The sequence below is a fragment of the Musa acuminata genome, chromosome BXJ2-10 (genome assembly GCF_036884655.1).
Source record: "Musa acuminata AAA Group cultivar baxijiao chromosome BXJ2-10, Cavendish_Baxijiao_AAA, whole genome shotgun sequence".
NCBI lineage: Eukaryota > Viridiplantae > Streptophyta > Magnoliopsida > Zingiberales > Musaceae > Musa > Musa acuminata.
This window is the reverse complement of record NC_088347.1, coordinates 19050082-19071885: the sequence shown is the minus strand read 5'-3', so window position 1 is coordinate 19071885 and position 21804 is coordinate 19050082. Positions and strand designations below refer to the sequence as shown.

General features: G+C 38.7%; 2 protein-coding genes across 14 annotated transcripts; one reads left to right on the top strand and one right to left on the bottom strand.

Moving 5' to 3' along the window:
* Window positions 1-93: 93 nt before the first annotated feature.
* LOC103999614 (transcription factor TGA2.2) lies at window positions 94-7785 on the top strand. 13 transcript variants are annotated; one of them, XM_018819613.2, is made up of 12 exons: window positions 95-487; window positions 562-802; window positions 2240-2334; window positions 2909-2982; window positions 3085-3282; window positions 4907-4984; window positions 5080-5139; window positions 5550-5627; window positions 5738-5789; window positions 6324-6595; window positions 6773-7018; window positions 7264-7785. In XM_018819613.2, exons 2-12 carry the CDS (start codon window positions 705-707, stop codon window positions 7408-7410), a joined length of 1398 nt encoding a protein of 465 aa, XP_018675158.2. In that variant the 5' UTR covers window positions 95-487; window positions 562-704; the 3' UTR covers window positions 7411-7785. The 13 variants fall into 13 exon arrangements, 12 of the variants coding, with proteins under 12 accessions (XP_018675160.2, XP_018675158.2, XP_018675164.2 ...); XM_018819615.2 differs by having other exon boundaries at window positions 94-802; window positions 2243-2334; XR_001976007.2 differs by having other exon boundaries at window positions 95-802; window positions 2240-2313; window positions 3088-3282; window positions 6324-6624.
* Window positions 7786-9218: 1433 nt separating this feature from the next.
* LOC103999613 (uncharacterized) lies at window positions 9219-21344 on the bottom strand. The gene is made up of 5 exons (XM_009421406.3): window positions 21182-21344; window positions 20950-21031; window positions 12598-13196; window positions 10484-10659; window positions 9219-9995 (listed from the first exon to the last, which is right to left on the bottom strand). The coding sequence occupies exons 2-5, from the start codon at window positions 20969-20971 to the stop codon at window positions 9509-9511; spliced, it is 1284 nt and encodes a 427-aa protein (XP_009419681.2). The 5' UTR covers window positions 20972-21031; window positions 21182-21344; the 3' UTR covers window positions 9219-9508.
* Window positions 21345-21804: the final 460 nt, after the last annotated feature.

Below are 21804 nucleotides of genomic sequence, written 5' to 3'. Positions count from 1 at the left end.
AAGAAGGAAAGGAAAACTAATTCCCGCTTCCACTGAACAGCAGAACGAAATCATTAAAGATTTCCCACTTAACTAAGTCAAAATAATCCGCATTATTGACCAATGCAGAATAAGCAAAAGAAGAACACGACGCCGCCTGGAGATTTGATTGCCCTCCGACTTCGCTTGTTTCTCGAGATCAGTAATCTATTGCTTCCCGTATGCAGTTCTTTAATTCGCTTTAGCCACTGCGGAATTATTGCCGACGAGAAATAAGAGGAGAAGGCTGAGAGATCGAAGAGTGGGAGTCAAAGCAGTAAGTGTGGGGAGGAGCGGCCGCCCTCCGATCCTTCGGAGCTGCGAGAAGTTCCGCCAAAATCTGGTGTTTTGGAGGCAGAATTGGGTCTGCGCCGCCTCGACTTCCGCCAGGATCGATCCTTCGTAGCTCGATTCGCCCGGGATCGTGGGTCGTTCGTACTTCCTCGAGACGCTTGCTTCCAGTGTACGGGTAAGGGTTGGAGAATTTGTCGTTCTCGGTTAGGGATTGCCCTTGCCCTGTGTTTATAGGGGGATTTTGAGCAGAGGGGGGTTCTGGATTCTTCGTTGTCGTGTGGCCGTGTGGACTTTAGCAGCCTTCTAGGGTTGGAAAGTTGAGATTTTTCTGGGATCATTTTTGGGTCTTTTCTGGTGCTCGGTGCCGGCGGTGGCCATGATGGTGATGGTGTATGGGGAGTAGCATAGATGGGGTTGGATTCGAAGATGGTAAGCTAACCGCAGCCGGGATGCCGAGCTTTGTTTCGTCCACGACGGTGGTTCAGAACAAGTATGTCCATGGTCTATACATCCTCTACGTTTTCTCCCTCGTGTTGTTTCTTGATAAATCTGGTACCTTCCGATGCTTAATTGACCGCCGCAGCTTGATATCATTGTTATCAGCTCATTGGTTCTTGGATTAGAAGCTGTCGTATTTTCTTCATGATTGTGTTCTTTTCTTATCTTAACTATCTTCTTATTTCTACAATTGTAACAATCAATATGAACAGCTTTTTCTTCAATCTTAATATGGATTTGTTAAAATGGCAAGCGTGGGCATTAGACAATATAAAGTAATAAATGGAGCTGTATGTGACTTGAGAATGCATATTGCATTTAAATTATTTAGCTGGGTATATTGCATATATCGATTATGGGATTTCTTAGACAAATGGTTCTTTGATATATATGGTATTATGTGAATATTATTTGCTGTTCTCAGTCTAGAAGATAAAAAGTAAAACGACAAAGGGAGGTTGTGCATAACTTTTGGAATGGAGGCAAAGGAACAAATCTTAGCAGATTATGTGGCGGGATCTTGCTATGTGGTTGTTAGTGACAGAACATACTATATCAGCCACCAACTCTATCTGACCTGCATGCGAGATCAGATATGACCTAAAAGTCATCTTTTGTTGTGAGTGTGAAGAAAATTGTTGACCAAAGTTTTGGTTACACCACACTAAAGTTCAAATTGCAAAATAAGAAGCAACCCCTATGCTTATTGGGTTGGTTTTTTTTATTGTAGGTAGGCATTCCTCATCAAACATTAAACTTTGCAAATATTAAGTATTGTTTACATGAAAAATGAGTTGGATTATGTAAATAGAAATTGATAAGCAATGCATCTAGTGTTATAAACCCAAAACTCAGTATATATGGAAACTGTTTTCTACTTTGATATATGAAAAAGTGATACAGAGTTTATATAAGAAACTTGAGAGGGGGTTTCCTTGGGTTTGGTTTTGGTTGCATGCCAAGCCATTGGATTTAACATAAAAGTCTGTAAATTGAAGCAACTTCATTGACCTAGCTAGGACAAATTTAGTATATTGGATTTAAGAACCTAAGGCAGAATTTTTTAGTGATACACTATAGAGAAGCTCTCCTTTTTACCTGGAGACAACTCCACAGGAGACGTTTTTATCAAAACTAGAAAAGTGAGCTTCCAATAATGACAAGAATGTGTTCCTAACTAAGGAATCATCGCCATGTTTATTGTTCAAGTCTGGTGCTTTGTTGGAATTAGAACTAGTCTAGTCTAGTGCCCCATTCCAGTAATACGTTGGTTTACTTGACCTGTGCTCACATATTAGAACTTCTTAAATTCAACCTTTGTTCCCATTGTGCATACATACACACACAATTATATACATGAATACAAGGAATACACGTTTTACTTTAAAGGTTTCTATGTACTTCATCTATGGCTAATGCTTTCTCTCAGTAGCAGAGAAGGAAACACGACACAGAGAATTTCAGACTTTGGCGTGCTCGAGCAGTCTATCACATTTCATATAGGTTCTGCCTCTGGCCTCCTATGTAGGAGTTGTTTCCTTTTGTATTTATTGAGTAGTAAAGTAATCTAGCTTCCTCAAATTGTTGTCTGATTCAGTAATTTTCTTTACTAATTGAGTAAATCTACCATCATCTAGGTGCAGTACATAAGGTCGCATTGCTACACAACTGTTGGTTCTGTTGCAATCTTGTTTGCATAAAGAAGTATTGTGGGCCTAATTTTAATGGACTAGTTTTGTTCGATTGTTCTTCTTAGAAAACTCATTTTCACTGGATATTTGCTACAAAGAAGTTTTTTGTTGTCTTTGTTTTTTCCTTGTAATATAAGAAATGACATGTTTTAAAAGGTCAGTGATACCTAAAGTAAGTAATGTGAGAGAAATAGGAAGAAATCTGCTTTAGTTTTCATAAGTAGTAATGGAGCCTTCTTATCTTAAAGAAGATAATTTGAGATGAAAATAGTTTAGTATTTGCTGGAAGGCTGCAACTAACTAAGCTTATAACCATTTTGATTTCTACTTTTAAATCCAAGTGACAGAAGGATCCATGTGTTTTTGCCAAATGGTTTGGCCTAAAGGGTATTTTATCATTTGTGCAGATCCAGCAGTTAGTGTGAAACATAGTGGACAATCTATAAATTCTGACCCTTCTCAATTTGGAGTTCTTGGTAAAGTAAGATTTCACTTTTTTTTTTGCACTCACTAACTTTATAGGTGTACTTGGCTACCTTGCTACTAGTAGAAAAATGCTCTTCTGATCCTTTTTTCCTGATAGCAGCCTATTGCTTCCACTGAAATTGCACCTTCAGCAGCTAGAGTTGAATCTTTGACATCATTCCAACATAAGGAAAAGCTACACAGCTTAATATCATTTTCCAGTGGTCAATTTGAGAATTGGGGAGAGTCAATGGCAGATGCTAGTCCTAGGACAGATACCTCCACAGACGTGGACACTGATGACAAAAATCAGAGGGTGATTTTCTTTGCTCTTTCATTTTTTTGGATATATATACACATAAACAATTTCAATAAACCACATCATCTGAACACTAGATTGTATTTCTTACGCTGTCACTTTCCAGTAAATGATAAGGAAGTCTGGGCCTGACTTGCTTTTGCAACTATGGTTGCCCCACTCTGTTAAAGCACCATGAAATTGAAATTGATTGTTATTTGGCCTGCATGCTTACATTTAAATGCATAGAAGATAGTTTAAAGTTTTAAACTTTCAAGTAATAGTAACTTTTGAGTATTAAAAATTCATGTAATTGTTTATGTGAAATACTAAACCAAACTGAATAATAATAATAAAAAAATCGAGTGAAACTGAGACAAAGGCCTTGCTTTGACTTTGCAGTTTGACCAATTAATTTGCACACCCCTACTCCTTTCCTACACACTGCCTCCTCTACTTTTGTGTTTATTGCTCATTCTGTATATATGCATCTGATTTCCATGTGTTGTTGGGTAAACTTTTTAAATCTAACTGATGGCCTTTTCCTTTGTGAGGACATGGTTGATATATGGTAATTAATAGCACAGATCAAATACAGTAGGTGTGTTATTATTCTACATCAATTTGTGTGTTTATGTCAAGGATATAAGCCTGGGTGTCAGTGGTATTTTGGTTGTTGCTCAAACATTTACATGCCAGCATGTTGGCACAAACACAGCCACAGGGAAAAAGAAAAGAAGAGAGGAAACCAGAGAAATGATGTTAAACTGTCTTTTCTGTTCGAGCAGTGTCCATCATCTTCATTGAGCACAGAACATTATCCAATCTGTCTTCAAATTGAAGCTTCAAGAGGAGGGCAATAGGTTTTGAGCCTCATTTGGTAAAGCTTTAGGTATTGAGGGGAAGGATAATGAAAGGGTGGAGCGAGATTGCATAATGGATAGGGGCAAAAAGACAGATGGTGGGACAGGTGAATGATGAGTGACTCTCCTTGTGCCAATGAAGAGAAGAGGAACCCTAACTAATGTGGGAGCAAATCTTGATTTTCTAAACTATCCATTTGCTCCAGTTTTATTCAATTAATTTCAATACTGTAGCAAAATGAGGCTTTATAAACTTACCTGGTCGGCAAGGTGGTTCCAGTGTTAACCAGCACTTTGCAGGCCTTATGGCTGGTATTCCTGAAACTTAATTCCTTGGCTTGTATTAGGGAAATGTTGTGAAAATGGGTATTATAAAGTAAAGTGTCCTGGGAATGGACTGTATCACGACTGAGATAAATGATTATGAGATTTTTTAGATATTCAGAAAACCATATTAATGATGGGCCAATTGAAAACTTAAAAACGATTGTGTAGGAGGGCACTGTAAGCCTTTTCTCAAAGATTTAAACCACATACAGCATTGATAGACATGCAGTCACCATGATTAATTGCTGAGTATTGGTGCATATCACCATAGGGTTTGACAATTAGAAGATATGTTTATGACTACTGCAAATAAATGGAAATGCTAATCTTGTGTTTGCTGAATTGAGGTGTGTATCTCTTCATTCTATGTTGCAAAAGGGAACTCGCTTCACCAGGATTGATTAATTCTTTTATGGTTTTTGGCTATGAATCTTTATCTCTTCTAATTGCAGTTAGAACGAGGACAACTTGCTTTTGCAGCAGCATCTGATTCTAGTGACAGGTCGAAGGACAAAACACTAGACCAGAAGGTAACTTATTTGCTTTGTCTTCAGTTGGTGCTTTCATGTATTAGCCAAAAGTACATTTATTACATTTACTTATATTGAATTTTTTTGTTGCACAGACCCTTCGACGACTTGCCCAAAATCGTGAAGCTGCCAGGAAGAGTAGGTTAAGAAAAAAGGTATTTCATCTGTATATTAATTGCAAGCCATTTTGCTATAAGAGCATTATGATATCCTGGAGAACAAGTATCGGATACTAGGAACTAGATGACATCAGCTTGATTCCCTAGCTGTTAATCCTCCATCTGGGCTTCGAATTTTAATCTGTGATGTAACCTATCTTGTAATCATAGAGAAATATTTGTATAACAATGATAACCTGGGTCTCTTTTGGTTGCTGGGCATGGTGAATAAATTAGCTTAAGCATATTCTGGAAAAGTAATTTAATTTGTGGAATCAATCATTTGATGAACGTATGGTTAATATTCTTTCTTTCCTCCTCTTTCAAATAATATTTTGGATGTTAATTTTAGTTGGATATATTTTCAACTAATTGTATGTCCACCTGTTTATTCTTTGAATCACAAGGCTTACGTGCAACAGCTAGAAAGTAGTAGACTGAAGCTTACTCAACTTGAGCAGGAGCTTCAAAAAGCTCGTCAGCAGGTATTGTCCCTTTCTTTTGCCATATCTTCTTCTCTATTACATTCAGCCTGTTTCTTTCACATATATTGTAGATTATGTAATCAGTCTGAAATGTTTCTTTCTTTCGGCAGGGAATTTTTATTTCTAACTCAGGAGATCAATCCCATGCTACGGGTGGAAATGGTAGTTTCTCTTTCATGATTCTTAATCTGATGTTGAAGTCTAGAATCATTAGCCTTTTTGGAACATAAGAACATATCTTTACTAAGTTCGATAACTGCTTTACTAATTTATGCCAGTGGTACCTTTTATTAGTAATTATCTGATTTTTTTGTCTGAGGCAACAAAACATAAGTATCTGCACAAAAAGGTTATATAAACATGCATCATGCAACAAAATTGTTGAGGTTCTACTGCAGGATATTCTTCAGCCATCCCCTTCACAATATCCTTGGTATCAAATACATAAAATGTAACATGCCGATTCTTCTTTTTAGTTAAGTAGGTTACTTGATTAACTCATGAACAAAAATTATATCTAAAACTATTAAAGCTTAGGTTCTCTTCCAAGAATGCTAACTACTCTTCATTCATATGGTAATTTCAAATTTGCATCAGAAAATTAATGTCCTACCTTGTCACTGCTGGTATAAATTTTGGGTTCCAATAGTATTTGCCTCCTGTTCTATAATGGTATGTGTTAAATCATTGTTGCAGGGGCCTTGACCTTTGATGTAGAATATGCACGATGGCTCGAAGAACATAATCGGCAGATCAGTGAACTGAGGGCTGCAGTGAATGCTCATGCCAGTGAAAATGATCTTCGTGTTATTGTTGATGGTGTCATGGCGCATTATGATGAGATATTTAGGCTTAAGGGCATTGCTGCCAAGGCAGATGTGTTTCACATATTATCAGGCATGTGGAAAACACCAGCTGAAAGGTGTTTCTTGTGGCTGGGGGGTTTCCGTTCATCTGAGCTTCTAAAGGTGCAGAACCTTATACCTTATGCTTTTGAGTAAGGTCTTTGTTTTTCTCCTCTTTTTTGTGCCACCAGAAATTTACTCATGAAAATTGGCTTTGTTTTTATGTAGAATTTTTAATAGGCACTTTTTATGTCGTTTTTTGTCTTAATTCATTAATTTGTTTTTGCTGTAACAATACAGCTACTTGCAAATCAGTTGGAGCCGCTAACAGAGCAGCAAATGATGGGCATATGCAACCTCCAGCAGTCATCACAGCAGGCTGAGGATGCTCTCTCTCAAGGGATGGACGCATTACAGCAATCATTGTCAGAAACTTTGGCTGGATCTCTTGGTCCTTCGGGAACTTCAGGGAATGTTGCAAATTACATGGGTCAGATGGCTATGGCAATGGGGAAACTTGGAACTCTTGAGAATTTCCTTCACCAGGTAAAGTAATCATTATTAAGCTTGCGACACTGGTTTAGGATGCTGCATGAATTGTCATGTTGTGTTTGAATTATTTTGCTGTTGCACAGGATTTATTTCTCCGGTCAAAATTGTTAGTCCTATACGTTTCGCAAGTCTCATTCGTCACTGTTGATTCAATCAACATACCCATGTAACTTTGCTTCTCATTGTCTAAGAACTTGGAATCCTATTCTCCAATAAGTCTTCTCCATTTATTCTTCCAGGCAGACAACCTGCGACAGCAAACCCTGCAACAAATGCACCGGATATTAACTACTCGTCAGTCTGCACGGGCACTTCTTGCCATCAGTGATTACTTCTCACGTCTTCGTGCTCTGAGCTCTCTGTGGCTTGCTCGGCCCCAGGAGTAAGAAACCCATTTTATGTGTTGTTGTTCTATCCAAGCACAGTGCTTCCTGCTTAAGGGCTTATTTGCCGAAGTATTTATCTTGTGGTTGGTTGTTGGCTCCTCTACTACTGATGGCTGGATGATTGTGGATTAGTCTCAAGATTCTCAGGGGAGCTAACCCAGATCTCGTAGAGCATGAGTGGTCACCATCACCATGCAATGTACCATTGCCTGTGTAAGAAAAACTCGTCTGTCATCTTTGTTTTCATTGTCTACTTTTGTAAGTCTCAGGTGAAAATAAAAATACAATTGTCACAATAATCTATCAGATTCGTTGCTAATGTTTCATCTGTTTCTTAATTCAATCACCTACAAGGATCAGACCTTGTTTATTGTATCCATGACTTAGATGCCACTGCATTGTTAACTCAGAAGGTTGTGAAGCATAAATTGTCGTTTCAATGATCTTTTATAGTTTCAAACATTAATTTTTCTTATTCTTATCTGTATATTCTACTATTAACTGGGTAGAATCTGATGACACACCTTGGCAGCTTCAGCATCGACCGAGCCGGTCACTGACAAACAGTTTCTTCAGCTTGTTCTTCCTAACTGCCTCTGCCTTCATTTACAGGTGTTCATCTATCTCGATTTTAAGGCACAATGTATCCTGAAGATGTTTGCTCAAGAGCCTGCTCTCAAGTGTTCAGGAAGCCATTTCTTCTTGCACAAATAGGCATTCCTATGTTGATTGTAGATGTCATGAGCTCAAATTAGTACATTATGGCTGCAGAGTTCATCTTTCTGTCATTTCCATAACATGCAAAGGCTGCTGCTTCTATAAACCTTGGCACACACACTAGGTTGAAGAAAACGCTCTCCAACTATTTCTCCTCCCTCCCTCCCTCCCTCCCTGTCCAGGGGAGAATGATGGAGAAGAGCTTGATGGTACACACCATTTAGAAGACGACATTCTTCCTTCTTTCACTATCTTAATGTTATGATTTCAGATTTTTTTTGTCTTTTTTTTAGCATTAGAATCATACTCTCTTTCTTTCATTTTAATTATTTTCGATATATAGAATAATCCAAAGTTATTGGATATAGTAAATTGGGCAGTACGATATGATGTTATTATCTCAATTACATGTTACTGCTATCTTCCTTTGATTTGAATCTGACCAATTTATTTTACTTTTATCCTCAGTTGGGAGTTATTTTGTTTTAGCATATGTTTATCAAATGTTTCAAACCTCAAATTCTGCAGATCCAACCTTTTCTCACGTGTTAACCATCAGTCTTCCTCTTCCTTAGAACAGCACAGTTGTTTTGGTAGGTAAAAACTTGGAAATAAGGATTTCATATCATCTCTCTCTCTCTCTCTCTCTCTCTCTCTCTCTCTCTCTCTCTCTCTCCTTTTTCCATTTTGGAACCCCTTTAATTTCTTTTCAATCAATTCCAAAAGTGATGATAAAGTTCAGATGCATATGAGTTTGGTTCTTTCTGCAATCAGAGCAGGAACTTAAGATCAGAAAATACAGTTGAAAAAAAGAGATTATTCAAGCTTATCATACCATATAAAACCACAGGCGAGTAACATGTCTGAATCAAGCAACTTCTCTGACCAACCCAAGCACTTTTGAGTTCCTTCTCTCTATTTCCCAATTTTACCTAAATGTAAGTTGGCTAAGAACTTAACATCAACACAAGGCATAGATGGTGATTTTTGCACAATTACATTAAGTCATACATGAAGCCTTCTTGATTTTGAGGTAAAACAACAATTACAATGCACCAAGCAAACACTGACACAACATTTAAGCAAAGAAAGGAATGAAATGGTCCACAATGTTGATTATTAAGAGTTCAATATCTTAAGCAGCATCTAATCCCCATTATCTTCTACTAAAAAGAAGTCAGTATCACAGGTCAGATACTACCTAAAGACTTGTCATCAAGACACAGTTCTAGCTATATATATATATATATATATATATATATGCCAACGTGGAGAAAACTACGTTACCTAATTGCTTCCTTGAGTTAGAGAATTCTATCACGCAGCTTCTTGGGCAGGGATGATTCTTGTAAGCATCAACCTTTCGAAGAGATGCCCAGCATCAAGGAGATGCCCATGCAAAGTAGCTACAGACCGCATACCTTGCAGCAGTCCAATTGCCACACCCAAAGAAGCATCTGCCTTGGGTTGGTCCAGGCTTGCGGATGACACACTTGCTGCTCAACACCCCACAGTAGCAACAGGTTTGCCTCTCCTTTCCATTGAGGTCCACAAAGGGATGAAACTGGACAGGAGCACCGACCAGTTCTTTGGACTTTGAGGTGTAGTGGTTTTGGTCCAACAAAAGATCACGGAATGGCTCGTATTTTATGGGAAACTCCACAGCTTGCGAAGTTAAGGAATCAGTAATAGAGAACTTGAAGCCCATATCCATCAGATGAACAAGGAGGCGGGCGGTGTTACGGGCATCATCAAGGCCGCAATGTGCACGACCCTCCCATGTCAATCCAGCAAGCTGGATGGCTTCCTTGAGATTGCAGCGGACACCTTGAAACATTTCCTGGAATGGAACCTTTAAGTTGATCCACCTGCCCAATTATGAAAAGCAAATTGAACTCAGAATATGTTGACAGAGATATCTTCATTAAGCAGTGAATTAAGACATGAAATAAAGACATTATGAGCTTGTTCAAAACAGATTTATCAAGTAACTCTTAAAACAAGACTACAAATCTCCAACGTCTGGGTTGTAACTAAATACAATGATGACAACTAGGATATCAAAAGGTCAACTGGCATCATTTCTTACTTCTGTCTGTGTAGAACCAAGAGCAACATCCCTGGATCAAGGAACTGAAGTCTAATTAGTTTTGACAGAAAGGGGAGGCTGACAAGTTTGTAGTAGAAGTTCTGCCAGCAGAATCATGGTAGCACAAAATGTTCTTGATGAACAAAATTTAATTTCAGTCTAGTACAAGTATTGGTCACAAATGAAACACAATTAATTGCCAGGAAGTGTAGTGTTCCACCTATAAAGAACATTTTGTGAACCGTTGAAAGGCATGAAAAAGGTTACCTGTTAAAATAGGGAGGCTTCCTAATCTTTTTAAATCTGCATTCAGATTCTAACATAACACGACAATCCCAGTTAGACCATGTCACTACAACAAAGCTGTTATGCTTGATTCCTCTCTTTTCTAACCATTTATCATGCATCAACAGAGCTTCACTTAGAAGAACACCTCTGTCTACCTGGAAGTTCATAAAAGGAGAAGTTAAATACCTTCATATCAATGTACTATTAAGCAACCTCATTAATTGGAAATATGATTTCAAGTAGCACTTTGCCCTCAAAGTTCATTTTATTAATGGTCTGCAAACAACTTGCATTTGAAAATAGTAAAACAAAAGCTACTTTTGGACATTAACATAGTGATCTTTGGATCATGAATTATGACAAATTAGGCCCATCATACACGATAAGCAATACAGACCAGGAGAATAAATTAAACATTAAAATTATATAACCAAAGAAAGAATTGTCATAACCACAGACATCAGAATGCACTCGATGGTATCTATTCTTCATATATTGAACCAGTTATAGATGAAAGAAAAGCCACATTTGGGACTCACTACTAGTTGGTAGTCGGTGTCGATCATGCTTTGCCAACAGACCAAGGTGTCAAGATTATTCCATAGAGTTCTGGAACTTGCTAAACCAAGAATCTTAATTCAACTTATCAAATCAATGCCAATGGAGGGCAAGGACAATTCTGACAAGGTTTTTGATATACGTGCAAACTGGATTGATGTACAAATTAAACCATAACAGCATATTTAAAAAGGTTAAGCCGGATAGAAAGCAGGTTGCCCTCGTAAAGGTGGAAAAATGAACCATTGAATAAAAATTTCCTAGACGTATCTAGTCCAATCATTGGCTATAGCTCAACTTATCCTTCACATAGATCACCGGACAATGGTAGATGATGCGTGACCGTCATTCTTTTCTTTTCCAAGGAAAATTCCATTTTAGCATTCCAACAAGTCTTTTGCACCAATTCCCAACACCCCCTTCCTGCTATCTCATAAGTCGTAGTACTCAAATAAATTGAGATATAGAATCAGATGTGAACACCAATACAGTACTTTGACCATGTTACAACACATCAACAAGTTCAAGGTTCATTTGATGAGTTATTATTAGAAGGCAACTCCAGTTGAGTGGTAATGAGATAAGGCATCAAGATTTTATAAAAGAAGCATTACAAAACAAAACCCTTTCTTCTATAAATCTCATGCACACACCAAAGCTAATTTACCAACCATTCCTTCTGCAACCCAAGGAATCAAAGGAACCAAGTTTCTACAGCATGGGAAACCAAGGAAACTAAGACTTTGTCAGATCACCGCAAACTAAGACTTTGTCAGCTGCAAAAACATTGTCACTCAGGTCATAAAGAAACAATCTTCTTGTTACACTAAGACTCACCCTCAAATTTGATTCTCTATGGAGAGAAAAAATTTAGGGCCAAAGAAATTAAATAAAATTCTAGACAACGAATTCATTTAATCATCCATGACAAAATTATAGCTCAACAACTTTAGATCTCTTCACAAAAGACATACTGTAAGAAAATTGACAAACTCTAGCCTGAAGAAAGAAAAAGACTACTGGCAAATGGTTACAAATTAGTTATAGCCTTATAACCTACAAATACCCTTAGTTTTGAAAGACAGAACAATGATTTCACAATTGGTGAAGTCAGCAATTAAGCCATTTTAGCGCGTTGTGCAAATTAATGTTTTACCTTATTACTGTTTTTTTTTTCAAATTAAACTATGCCTAGAAAGAAATTATCTATTCCTTTTAGGCTTTTACAACATTGCATTAAATTCTGAAATATACAAAGAAGCACTATTTTGTTGGCCTTGATGACTCCAATCCAAAGGTTTGATTCCACAAGTAGCATTCCTGCACATTTTTGCTTTCTCTTTGTCAAAAAACAGTGCAACCAACAATCACACTACTGAATAGCATTTCATAGAAATGGTTTTCCATATATGCATGTATGTATACAACTGAATAGAATAGTCAAGACTTTCAATGTGTAGCCCTATGTTAAGGAACACAAGAAGAAAGAAAAAACAAAACTAAGGAAGAGGGTAGGGGTTGAAATGTGTGATGACCTGAATTTGCTGGATCCCAGTGAGCTCCTTGCAGAAATCACTAAGATGTTGGTGATATGCAGGCCGCACATATGTCTGAAAAACAGCTTCTAGTTGACCAGTTGCACTGTTGACTAACACGGATGGGAACTCAATGATCTCTTGTGGATGTGGATTCTTGTCTTTGTCACATGTGGCCTCGAAGTCAATAACTACAAAGTACTGGAATTCTTGAATTTGATATTTTTGTGGGTGCAATTGTGAAAACATGTTGACTGGTGGCATATAACTAAATCTGTTTCCAACAGGAAATGAATAACAGTTTATAGGATAAAGATTGCGATCAAAGGCATTCAGTTGGACTTGCTGCCGCATTACAAAATCAGTATGGAGATATGGCAGAGCAAATGGTTCTTGTCTGTAGAAAGGTCCACTATAACCTTGATTTAGTACTGCATTACGCTCCCAGATCATCGAGTTATTTGCTTTTATAGGATCATGAACAGGTGCATTTTTTGGCACAGAAATCTGTTGAACAACATCCCCACTTTCTTGAGAGTTAGAGTAAGAGGTAACTTTGGGGCATCCTTGGGATGCCTCGGAGTTTCCTAGCATTTTGTCTGCATCCAAGGAAAGAACATAAGCAAAGGCAGAAGTTGCATACAAAAGAAAAATCATCTAAACAGGAACTGATAAAGCTCAACCATAGCTTGTCTAAAAAAATTACAAAAGAGAAAGGCTGCTTTGCAAGCTCCTAAAGATGAGGTCAAAATCTTCAGTGCAATATAGCAAACAATATTATAGGATAACAATTGCACATGGTCTTTAAGATTGCAGAACATGCAACAAATCACATATTGGTACAAACTTCCATCACATCAGAAGAAAATAAATGCACAACTAGGATTAGCTTCTTGGAAAACAAGATGAAGCTGGAATGAGATTAATGGTGATAACAAGAAACAACCATTGGGCAGCTACGCAGATCCTCCCTTCCATCTAGTTCAATCCTCATACAATCCAAGGGCCATTTATTTTCTCCATTGCAACTGGTCAAGTCATGTTGGTATTCTCTTAATGTGTAATCATCCTTACTCTCACTGGAGTCACCATAATACCATTGACCCATCATATACGTAATTGTTTCTCATTTCACGTTTACTTATTGGGCTGCTGTGACCTAACATACCCATGTTCTTGAGTTGAAACAGAGATCATCCCACCATAACACATTCCAGTTTTAGCAAATAACAAACAGAAATTGACTCTGATTCCTATTACAGTCCATTACACAAGCTGTGGTAGATCACAGCAGAAGCTGATTAATTTTTGTCATGTTGGGACAATCTTCAGACAGCTTCAGAGGTTTCTTTCAGTTTTTTAATATGTGCCAAGACATGAAAAGAGGATAAAGATGATACAATAGCATGATTTCTCATCATTGTATATGTTCGTCCTCGTTCATCTTTCTGGTTGAGATAAATGAGTTTTCCACTTACTTGCAGGAGTGATGAGCATCTTTGTCTGCATAGGCTTATGTGATCCTGGTCATGCATAATATTAGATTCTAACCCTTATCTTGAAGTTGACATTAGCCCCATTTGAGAGTCGAAAGCATTTGGATGCTACAGATTTCACTCATCTGCGTGACCTCAGGTGGGCTATTCTAGCACCGCCAGAAAGAATGTAATTCTGGATCAATTTAAAGCTAACACTTCTTGACATCGCCCTTTAACCAAAAGCATATTCACATTACATATGCCATCAAGAATGGCTTGTTATTTTATAAGCATTTGAAGTTTGAGAATATAAGCCTTGATGGAAATCATCTAATCTAATTTTAAACAAATCATATCAGTGATTACAATGGGTGCTCGGGGGCTTATCTAGGCGCTCGGGCGAGGCGAGGCGAGACGAGGCCCAAGCGCCTCGCTTCATTTCTAGGCAGCGCGCTTCAAAGAGGCGTCGCTTGGGCACTCGCCTGAGCCCAAGCGCCAGGCGCTTCGAGCGAGCGCCTGGGTTAAACCAAGCGACCAAACCAAATTTTTAGGTTTGGTTGGTCTCTGATGCTATTGAACCAACTAAATCACCGATATCAAGCTCCCTCTCGCGATTTCCCCGACTTCCCCAACCCTAACACTCACGATTTTGCCGCCGAGGTTTCTTCTCCGCTGTCACTGCTCTCTACTGCTGCTGCCACTGTCGCTGCTCGCCGCTACTGTCGCTACTCGCCGCTGCCACAATCGCTGCTCGCCGACTGCTCGCCGCTACCACAATCGTTGCTCGCTGCTGCTGTCGTCGCTCGCCGCTGTCGCCGCTCCCGCTGCCGCTCGCCACTCCCGCTCCAGCTACCGCTATCACCTGCTATCGCTGTCGTTGCCTCAGCCATGGTCTACAGTACCGAACTGTAATGCCCGGTACGGGCGGTATGTACCGGTCCGATAGGTTACCGGTACGCGGACCGCTTGTTACCGATCCGATAGCTACAGTACTCGACACACCTGAGTATACCGCTCGGTACACCTGGGTGCAAGGTTTGCCGTACCGGACTGTACCGCCCGGTACGGGCGGTACATACCGGTCCGACAGGCCAGCGGTACGCGGACCGCTCCGTACCGTACCGACACTGTAGCAGTGTACAGTAACACTGTAGCGGTGTACAGTGCTCGGTACACGTGAGTGTGCCGAGCGGTATACCGTACCATACCGGTACCGAGCCCGGGTCGAAACGCCGGTACGGTACGGTACGGCGAACCTTGCCTGGGTGTACCGCTCGATATACCGTACCGTACCGATACCGAGCCCAGGTCGAAACACCGGTACGATACGGTATTGCGAACCTTGGCCTCAGCAGTCTCGGTCTTCTCACACTCTTCTCACTATACTGTTAACAGTATATTAACACTATACTGCTAAGTGTATACTAATAATAATTTTTTTATTTATTACATTAATAATATATTATTTTAATTTTAATACTATTAATTTTTATTTATTTAAAACTATTGTTAGGTTTCAGAATAAATGGTAAGTGTACAAAGCAACTCAATAGATTTGATGTAAAATTTTATTGTTTTGATTTTTGAGACTTTTTATTAATGTGACATTGTGTTTGTACCCGATTTTCTTAATTTAATAGCATCTTTTATTTAAATAATTATATTTATTAATTATATTATATATTTTTATATTTTAGCGTCTCACTTCGCTCAAGCAAGCGCCTAGCACCTCGGGCGTTTTTGGACCTTAGCGCCTTTTGGCGCCTAGCACTTTTCAAATCACTGAATCATATATAGAGTGTGATTAACTACTTACCAATCATATCTGCCATGAATAGTGATATTGCATGGCCAATGATGTTTGTGTCTCATAGTGTTATTGATCCATCGTCATGAAACCATTACAAAAACCTTTGAGGTTGTGTTTAATTTGAAATAATCTACTAATCTTGTTCGGTGTAAAGTTTGATACCTCCAACCTAGCACTTAGATCCACCTTTGCAAGTTCATCAAGTATCAAGAGCCCAGCAAACTAGATGGAGGGGTATGATGAGTCGATCAAGAGGGCTAAGAATATGGTGATATTTGTATGTTTCAATGTATTTTAGTTCAAAATTTTGAGTTCTTACAGAACGTGGTCACAATAGAATCAGTGGCTTCTTCCAACTTATTCAGTGATGCCTTTAAAGCTTCCACACAGGCCATGATTATGTTGGTAAAATAATGATCCAAATAAATTACCGGCAAATATCATGTGTAACTGGTCCTTGCCAACATGAATTTGTTTCTCAGGTTACCTTAAATAATCTACATGAATTTGTACAGGAGTAAAATACTAGACCATTGAAGTATTATTGTACAGGAGTCCACCTCTAGTCTCTCTGGTTAACTTCAATTTTGGACACTAATTTGTTTTTTAGTTTTTCTATATAGGAGAATAATATCAAAACCTTCTTGATGGAGAGCCATCTAGCTTTACAAAGAATTTCAAAAAAAATTATTGTAGGGAAAAAAATCAACAAAAAATCATCAATTAGTTGGTCTAGAAATTCTAAACATTGTGTTGAAAATTAAAAAAAAAAGTCTTGATCTTTCAAGGGACTCCTTTTATATTAAGTGCGCTCTTATATTAAATATCCTAGAAGTCACATTTTAGATTCATGAAAAGCACATCAATTCCCTAGGAGATTGCTCTCGAGAATCATTGTCTTCATTAATTGTACCAAGGCTCCTAAAACCCTATAAACAGTGAAGTTTATCAATGGATCAAGCATTTTTCAGATTTGAATGGAAAGAATTGCACCTTCTTTAATCTCCTACTCTCCTCTCTTTATTTCTTTCTCTTCCCCTCTCTTTTTCTCCACTTCCCTACTTTGTTCTACATCAGTTTGGTATCAGAGCACATCAAGAAACAACCCTGTACCCCATTAGGTTCCAACTAACAGCAAAAGCTACGATCAACACTCAAGGATCCTTGCACCTTCTCCTTTTTTTCTATTTATCACCCTCTCTCTCCCCTTTAGCTACAACTACAGTTCCACTAAAATTTGAACCCTTGAAAGTTGTCCAAAAAAGCAAAACAAAAAGTGAGGAAAAAAAGTGAGAACCATTTGAAACATTGCATTTCTACCTTGTGCATTGTAATAATTAACAACCTCATTACCAAAGAGTAATTTTCGATAGCATTATCATGACTCGATGAGGTGAAAACCAAACCAATCCTAATGAATCCCTAAACCAACATAGTGAGGTTTAACATCCAACAGGAAATCTCCCTTAGTTTCCCCGACACCATGGAGAAAGCTTCTCGATGAGCCCTTGAGATTAAGAAGTACATTAAACTTTATCTAATTCGTCGAGCATCTTCCCAATCTCTCAACAATCCTAGCCCAACTATGAATCGTCTAGCTCGTTCAACTATTGATTCTCAAACTAGTTCGTCTTCAGTCCAGTATCATTATTGTCATAATAGAGGTCGCGTTGCCTCTTGTTGTCCTCAACGTACTCTTACCTTAAAACAAGAACCAAAGGATCAAATCAAGGAAGTAGATCAAATAGTTGAACCAGAAGCCTACTCAGTAGACGAACATGAACTAAAAATTAAAGATGCCCATGTTAATATTGTCTGCATTATTCTATCTACTACTAGTGATTCCAATGAATGGAAGAGGATAAGTATCTACCATACTCTTATCCGAAGCAAGGAAAGAACTTGCAAATTGGTTATTGATAGGGGTAGCACTATAAACGTATCTTAAATCTACTATCAAGAGACTAAACATTAAGGTAGAGTCACATCCAACCTCATTTAAAGTAGCCTAGATTGACAAAACCACTCTACCCGTGACCGAGAGATGCCTAGTACCAATCAAAATGGATGATTCCCAAGATGAGATTTACTGTGATGTCCTACTAATAGACATTGCCGACATTCTTTTAGGTTGGCCTTGGTTGTATGACCTTGATGTTACCAATCATGAAAAAAAAAACACTTATGTCTTTTCATACAAAGGCAAAAAAATCATCTTACGATCGACAAAATTGTCAGAAAAAGACAAATGAAGAACTCTCAAGTCTCCTCAACAAGCCCCAACAATTAAGGGACTCCACTTATTGGATCCTAAATCTTTTGTAATTATGCATTATTCTGACACTCAAAACAAAGCTATTGATGCCCTTAGTAGAATTTCTACAATCCTATCTACCATGAGTGTCACGACCCGAGCCTAATGGGCTAACTGGCCTATCAACTTCGTTTGGCCTAAACCATTGGCCAAAATGCTTAGGCTGAAGTTGATAGTAATATATTCATCAAACCCTAATAAGCCAATCTTAATCTTGCCCACTTCTGATGTGGGACTAATCGGAGGTGTTACAATGAGTATCAAGGTCATAGGATTCGAGTGATGAAAAGAAGAGTATACCTAATGTCCAGACTTTACTCACATATATCGAGAAGTCCAAGATGAAAACAGTTGTGAACATACAGACTTCATTCTTAAGGATGGTTACCTTTCTCGATCTATTAGATTTTGTGTTCCCCGATCCTCTCTTCGAGACTTTCTTGTTTGGGAAATGCACGTGGGTGGATTAGCAAGTCACTTAGGCCGACACAAAGCCATTGCATTAGTCGAGAATATATTTTACTAGCCTTCCTTAAAGCAAGATATTACTCGAGTGGTGTCGCAGTTCACACTTGTCAAATTGCCAAAACTCGCAAGCACAGTACTAGTCTATACACCCCATTACCCATTTCACATTCACCGTGGTAAGATGTGAGTTTAGATGTTGCCCTTGGACTTCCCAAAACAACCCGTGGCCATAACTCTATTCTTGCTGTTGTTGATCGATTTTCAAAAATAGACCACTTTATCCCAAGACCAACGATGCCTCACAAATTGCTAAATTATTTTTTTCAAAAAATGATTAAATTATATTGCTTGCCCTTAACCATGGTGTTTGAAAGGATATGAAATTTGTTAGCTACTTTTGAAAAACTTTATAGAAACTATTTAGTACAACATTGAAGGTCCCTTTAGCTTTACATCCTGAAATTGATGGTCGAACTGAGATTGTTAATCGTTCCTTAGGAAATCTTCTTAGATGTTCAGCTGAGGAGAAACTCGAAAAGTGGGACATAACCTTACCCATTGCAGAATTTGCATACAATAACTCAGTCGATCGCTCTACCGGAAAAAGCCTATTTCAAACTGCCCTTGACTATACTCCTCGTACCCCCATTGACCTTGCACCCTTTCCACTTAACTATCATGCCTTAGAACCAGCCTACTCCTTCACTTCACATATTTATGATTTGCATGTTGAGATTCGACATAAAATTGCTATAAGTAATGAAAGTTACAAATTTGCTACTAATGCACATTGTAAAAGCCAAGAGTCAAGTTGCCGATTATCTCTTGGTTTGCGTTTGCCTTGAGAGTTCCTTAAAAATTCATTCAAAAAGTTGCATTCCCGAGCCATTGGTCCTTCTCTCATTATCCAAAAATCGAGACCTAATGCATATATGCTCGATTTGCCTTCCAATTTAAATATTAGTCCAATTTTCAATGTGGATCATTTAACTCCATATCATGGTACTTTTGAGCCTCATTCTTTATCTACTACCGGTGTTCCTACATGTGACAACCCTCCCAAAGCACCGATTCTCTCACAACATGGGGATGATGTAGAGGCCATTCTTCATTACCACCTTGTCACATCTATTACTAGCATTACTCAACACTTTTTTGCCAAGTGGCATGATCATCCAACTTCTGATACCACTTGGATTACTTTGGATACTCAGTGGCGTGATCATTGTCAAGTCTTTTGGTCTTTCTAGGAACTCACTTTGTATTAAGTGCACTTATTTACTATTTAGATATCCTAAAAGTCATATTTAGGATTTCTAATAAGTATACTAATTCCTTAGGAGATTACTCTTGAAAATCATTATCTTCATTAATTGTATCAAGGTTTCAAAATGCCTATAAATAGTGGAGCTTGTCAATGGATCAAGCATTTTTCAGATTTGAATGAAAAAAAATATATTTCTCTAGTCTGTTACTCTCCTCTCTTATCTCACACTTTTCTTTGTTTCTCTTCCCCTCTCTCTCTCTCTACTTTCCTACTCTGTTCTACGTCATTTCTCCTATCAAATCTATTGATAAAGTTCTGCTCAAGGCACAATATATAGCTGAGTGTTCTTCCCTATAAATCCAGTGTTAGCCTAAACCTGAGTGGTCTAGTACTAGGTGCTTCATGTGCCAGTAGTATGCTATACAGTTCTAGTAGACGCACAATATATAAAACAGAGCAAGTTTTCATCAAATAAAGTTCAATTGCCTCACGTACCACTCGTCTGCCAAAAACTTAAAAACTAACTCCAAGCACATTGGCAAACGAATACATGTATTCTAGTGCAAAGCCCATTCCACTCTTCAGGAAATATACTATCGAATTGCTAATTTCTTCAAGAGATCATATCACAAGAAAAAAAAAGACAAACAAGCAAGTATATATGAATTTAACAAAATTCTAACAAGAATGACAACCCAAATAATTCTAAAAATCAACCACAGCTATTTAACAAACTATAAACAAAAAAGGACAAAAAAAAATTGATCTTCACATTACTCTCTGAAAGAATTGTTTTTGATACATCTGCTACAAGAAAACAAGAAAAAAATTGGTGATAGCAAACAGAAGAATCTTCCAATTCAAGAGCCCATATCTAAAACAAATCAAATCGTTCATACTACTGACCGCCCCTACATTACAACTCCCAAAGACCGATCACTAACCCATAAAAGATACGATCTTTCACCGGAAAAACACACGAATATTCGAAGATCTGACAATGAGAATATCCTACCTTCGGCTGGCCGATGAATCATAATCCCAGAGGACGCTATGTTCCTCCAGGTAACTGTCAGATTCTGCTCCCCATCATCGACCTAAAACCCACCACGATCGAAACAAAATCAAAATCCACCAGGATAAACGGAACAACTCATCTTAAATCGAACAAACCAGCCCTTGATTCGATCAAGAAGAACAGAAGAAAAAAAACCGGATCTCTCTCGGCTCAGATTTGCCGTTCTTACATGTAAGCGACGGAAGCGAGGGAAGATGAGAGAGGCGAGCGAGCGGCCTCTCGCCACAGCATGCCTCGCTGCCCCGCTAAAAGATGAGACCGGTGCCGACTGCGGGGAAACCTTTTCGAGATCCACCGTTCCATACAACACAGCGGACGCCAATAGCAACAGGATATTCTGTACGTGGCAGAGAGTTATGACCGACAAAAGTTGTTTGCCGTCCGAATAATAGCAGCAACAGTACGCCTATTGGAACAGGGAACTGGTGGGGCCGACGCGACTGACCTGTTCTTCTGATCTGCTCTGCAAATGCTTTCTTGAAAGTGGCCTGGTTGATCGGAAACTGGCAAATCGAACGGTCGAAAAGTGGACAATTGAGAGAAAGGTGTCCGCACAAAGGGATGATAATTGTTGCCGATCCCACCTCGAGTAAGAAGTGACGGGTCAAACCAGGAGGGCCACCAGGTGCGGTCCAATGACGGGGAGCGGGGCCTAGCACTCGAGAGGCATCGGAAGTCGTCGCATTAAAAGGTTCGACACGGGGATTCGGTGAGCCGAGCCGTGCATCGCCACGCAATCTGTGAGGAGCTTGTGGGGTTAGACGTTGACCCGACGTTGACCCTCCCAAAGTT

Excerpts from the sequence above, each read along its gene's own strand:
- LOC103999613 (XM_009421406.3), bottom strand. The coding sequence starts at position 20,971 with ATGATTCATCGGCCAGCCGAAG. Across the intron at positions 13,197-20,949 it reads GATTCATCGGCCAGCCGAAG|ACAAAATGCTAGGAAACTCC; the intron begins GTAGGATATTCT and ends CCTTGGATGCAG. Across the intron at positions 9,996-10,483 it reads AAGCCTCCCTATTTTAACAG|GTGGATCAACTTAAAGGTTC; the intron begins GTAACCTTTTTC and ends ATAATTGGGCAG.
- LOC103999614 (XM_018819613.2), top strand. The coding sequence starts at position 705 with ATGGGGAGTAGCATAGATGGGGTTGGATTCGAAGATGGTAAGCTAACC. Across the intron at positions 803-2,239 it reads ACGACGGTGGTTCAGAACAA|TAGCAGAGAAGGAAACACGA; the intron begins GTATGTCCATGG and ends GCTTTCTCTCAG. Across the intron at positions 5,790-6,323 it reads CCATGCTACGGGTGGAAATG|GGGCCTTGACCTTTGATGTA; the intron begins GTAGTTTCTCTT and ends TCATTGTTGCAG.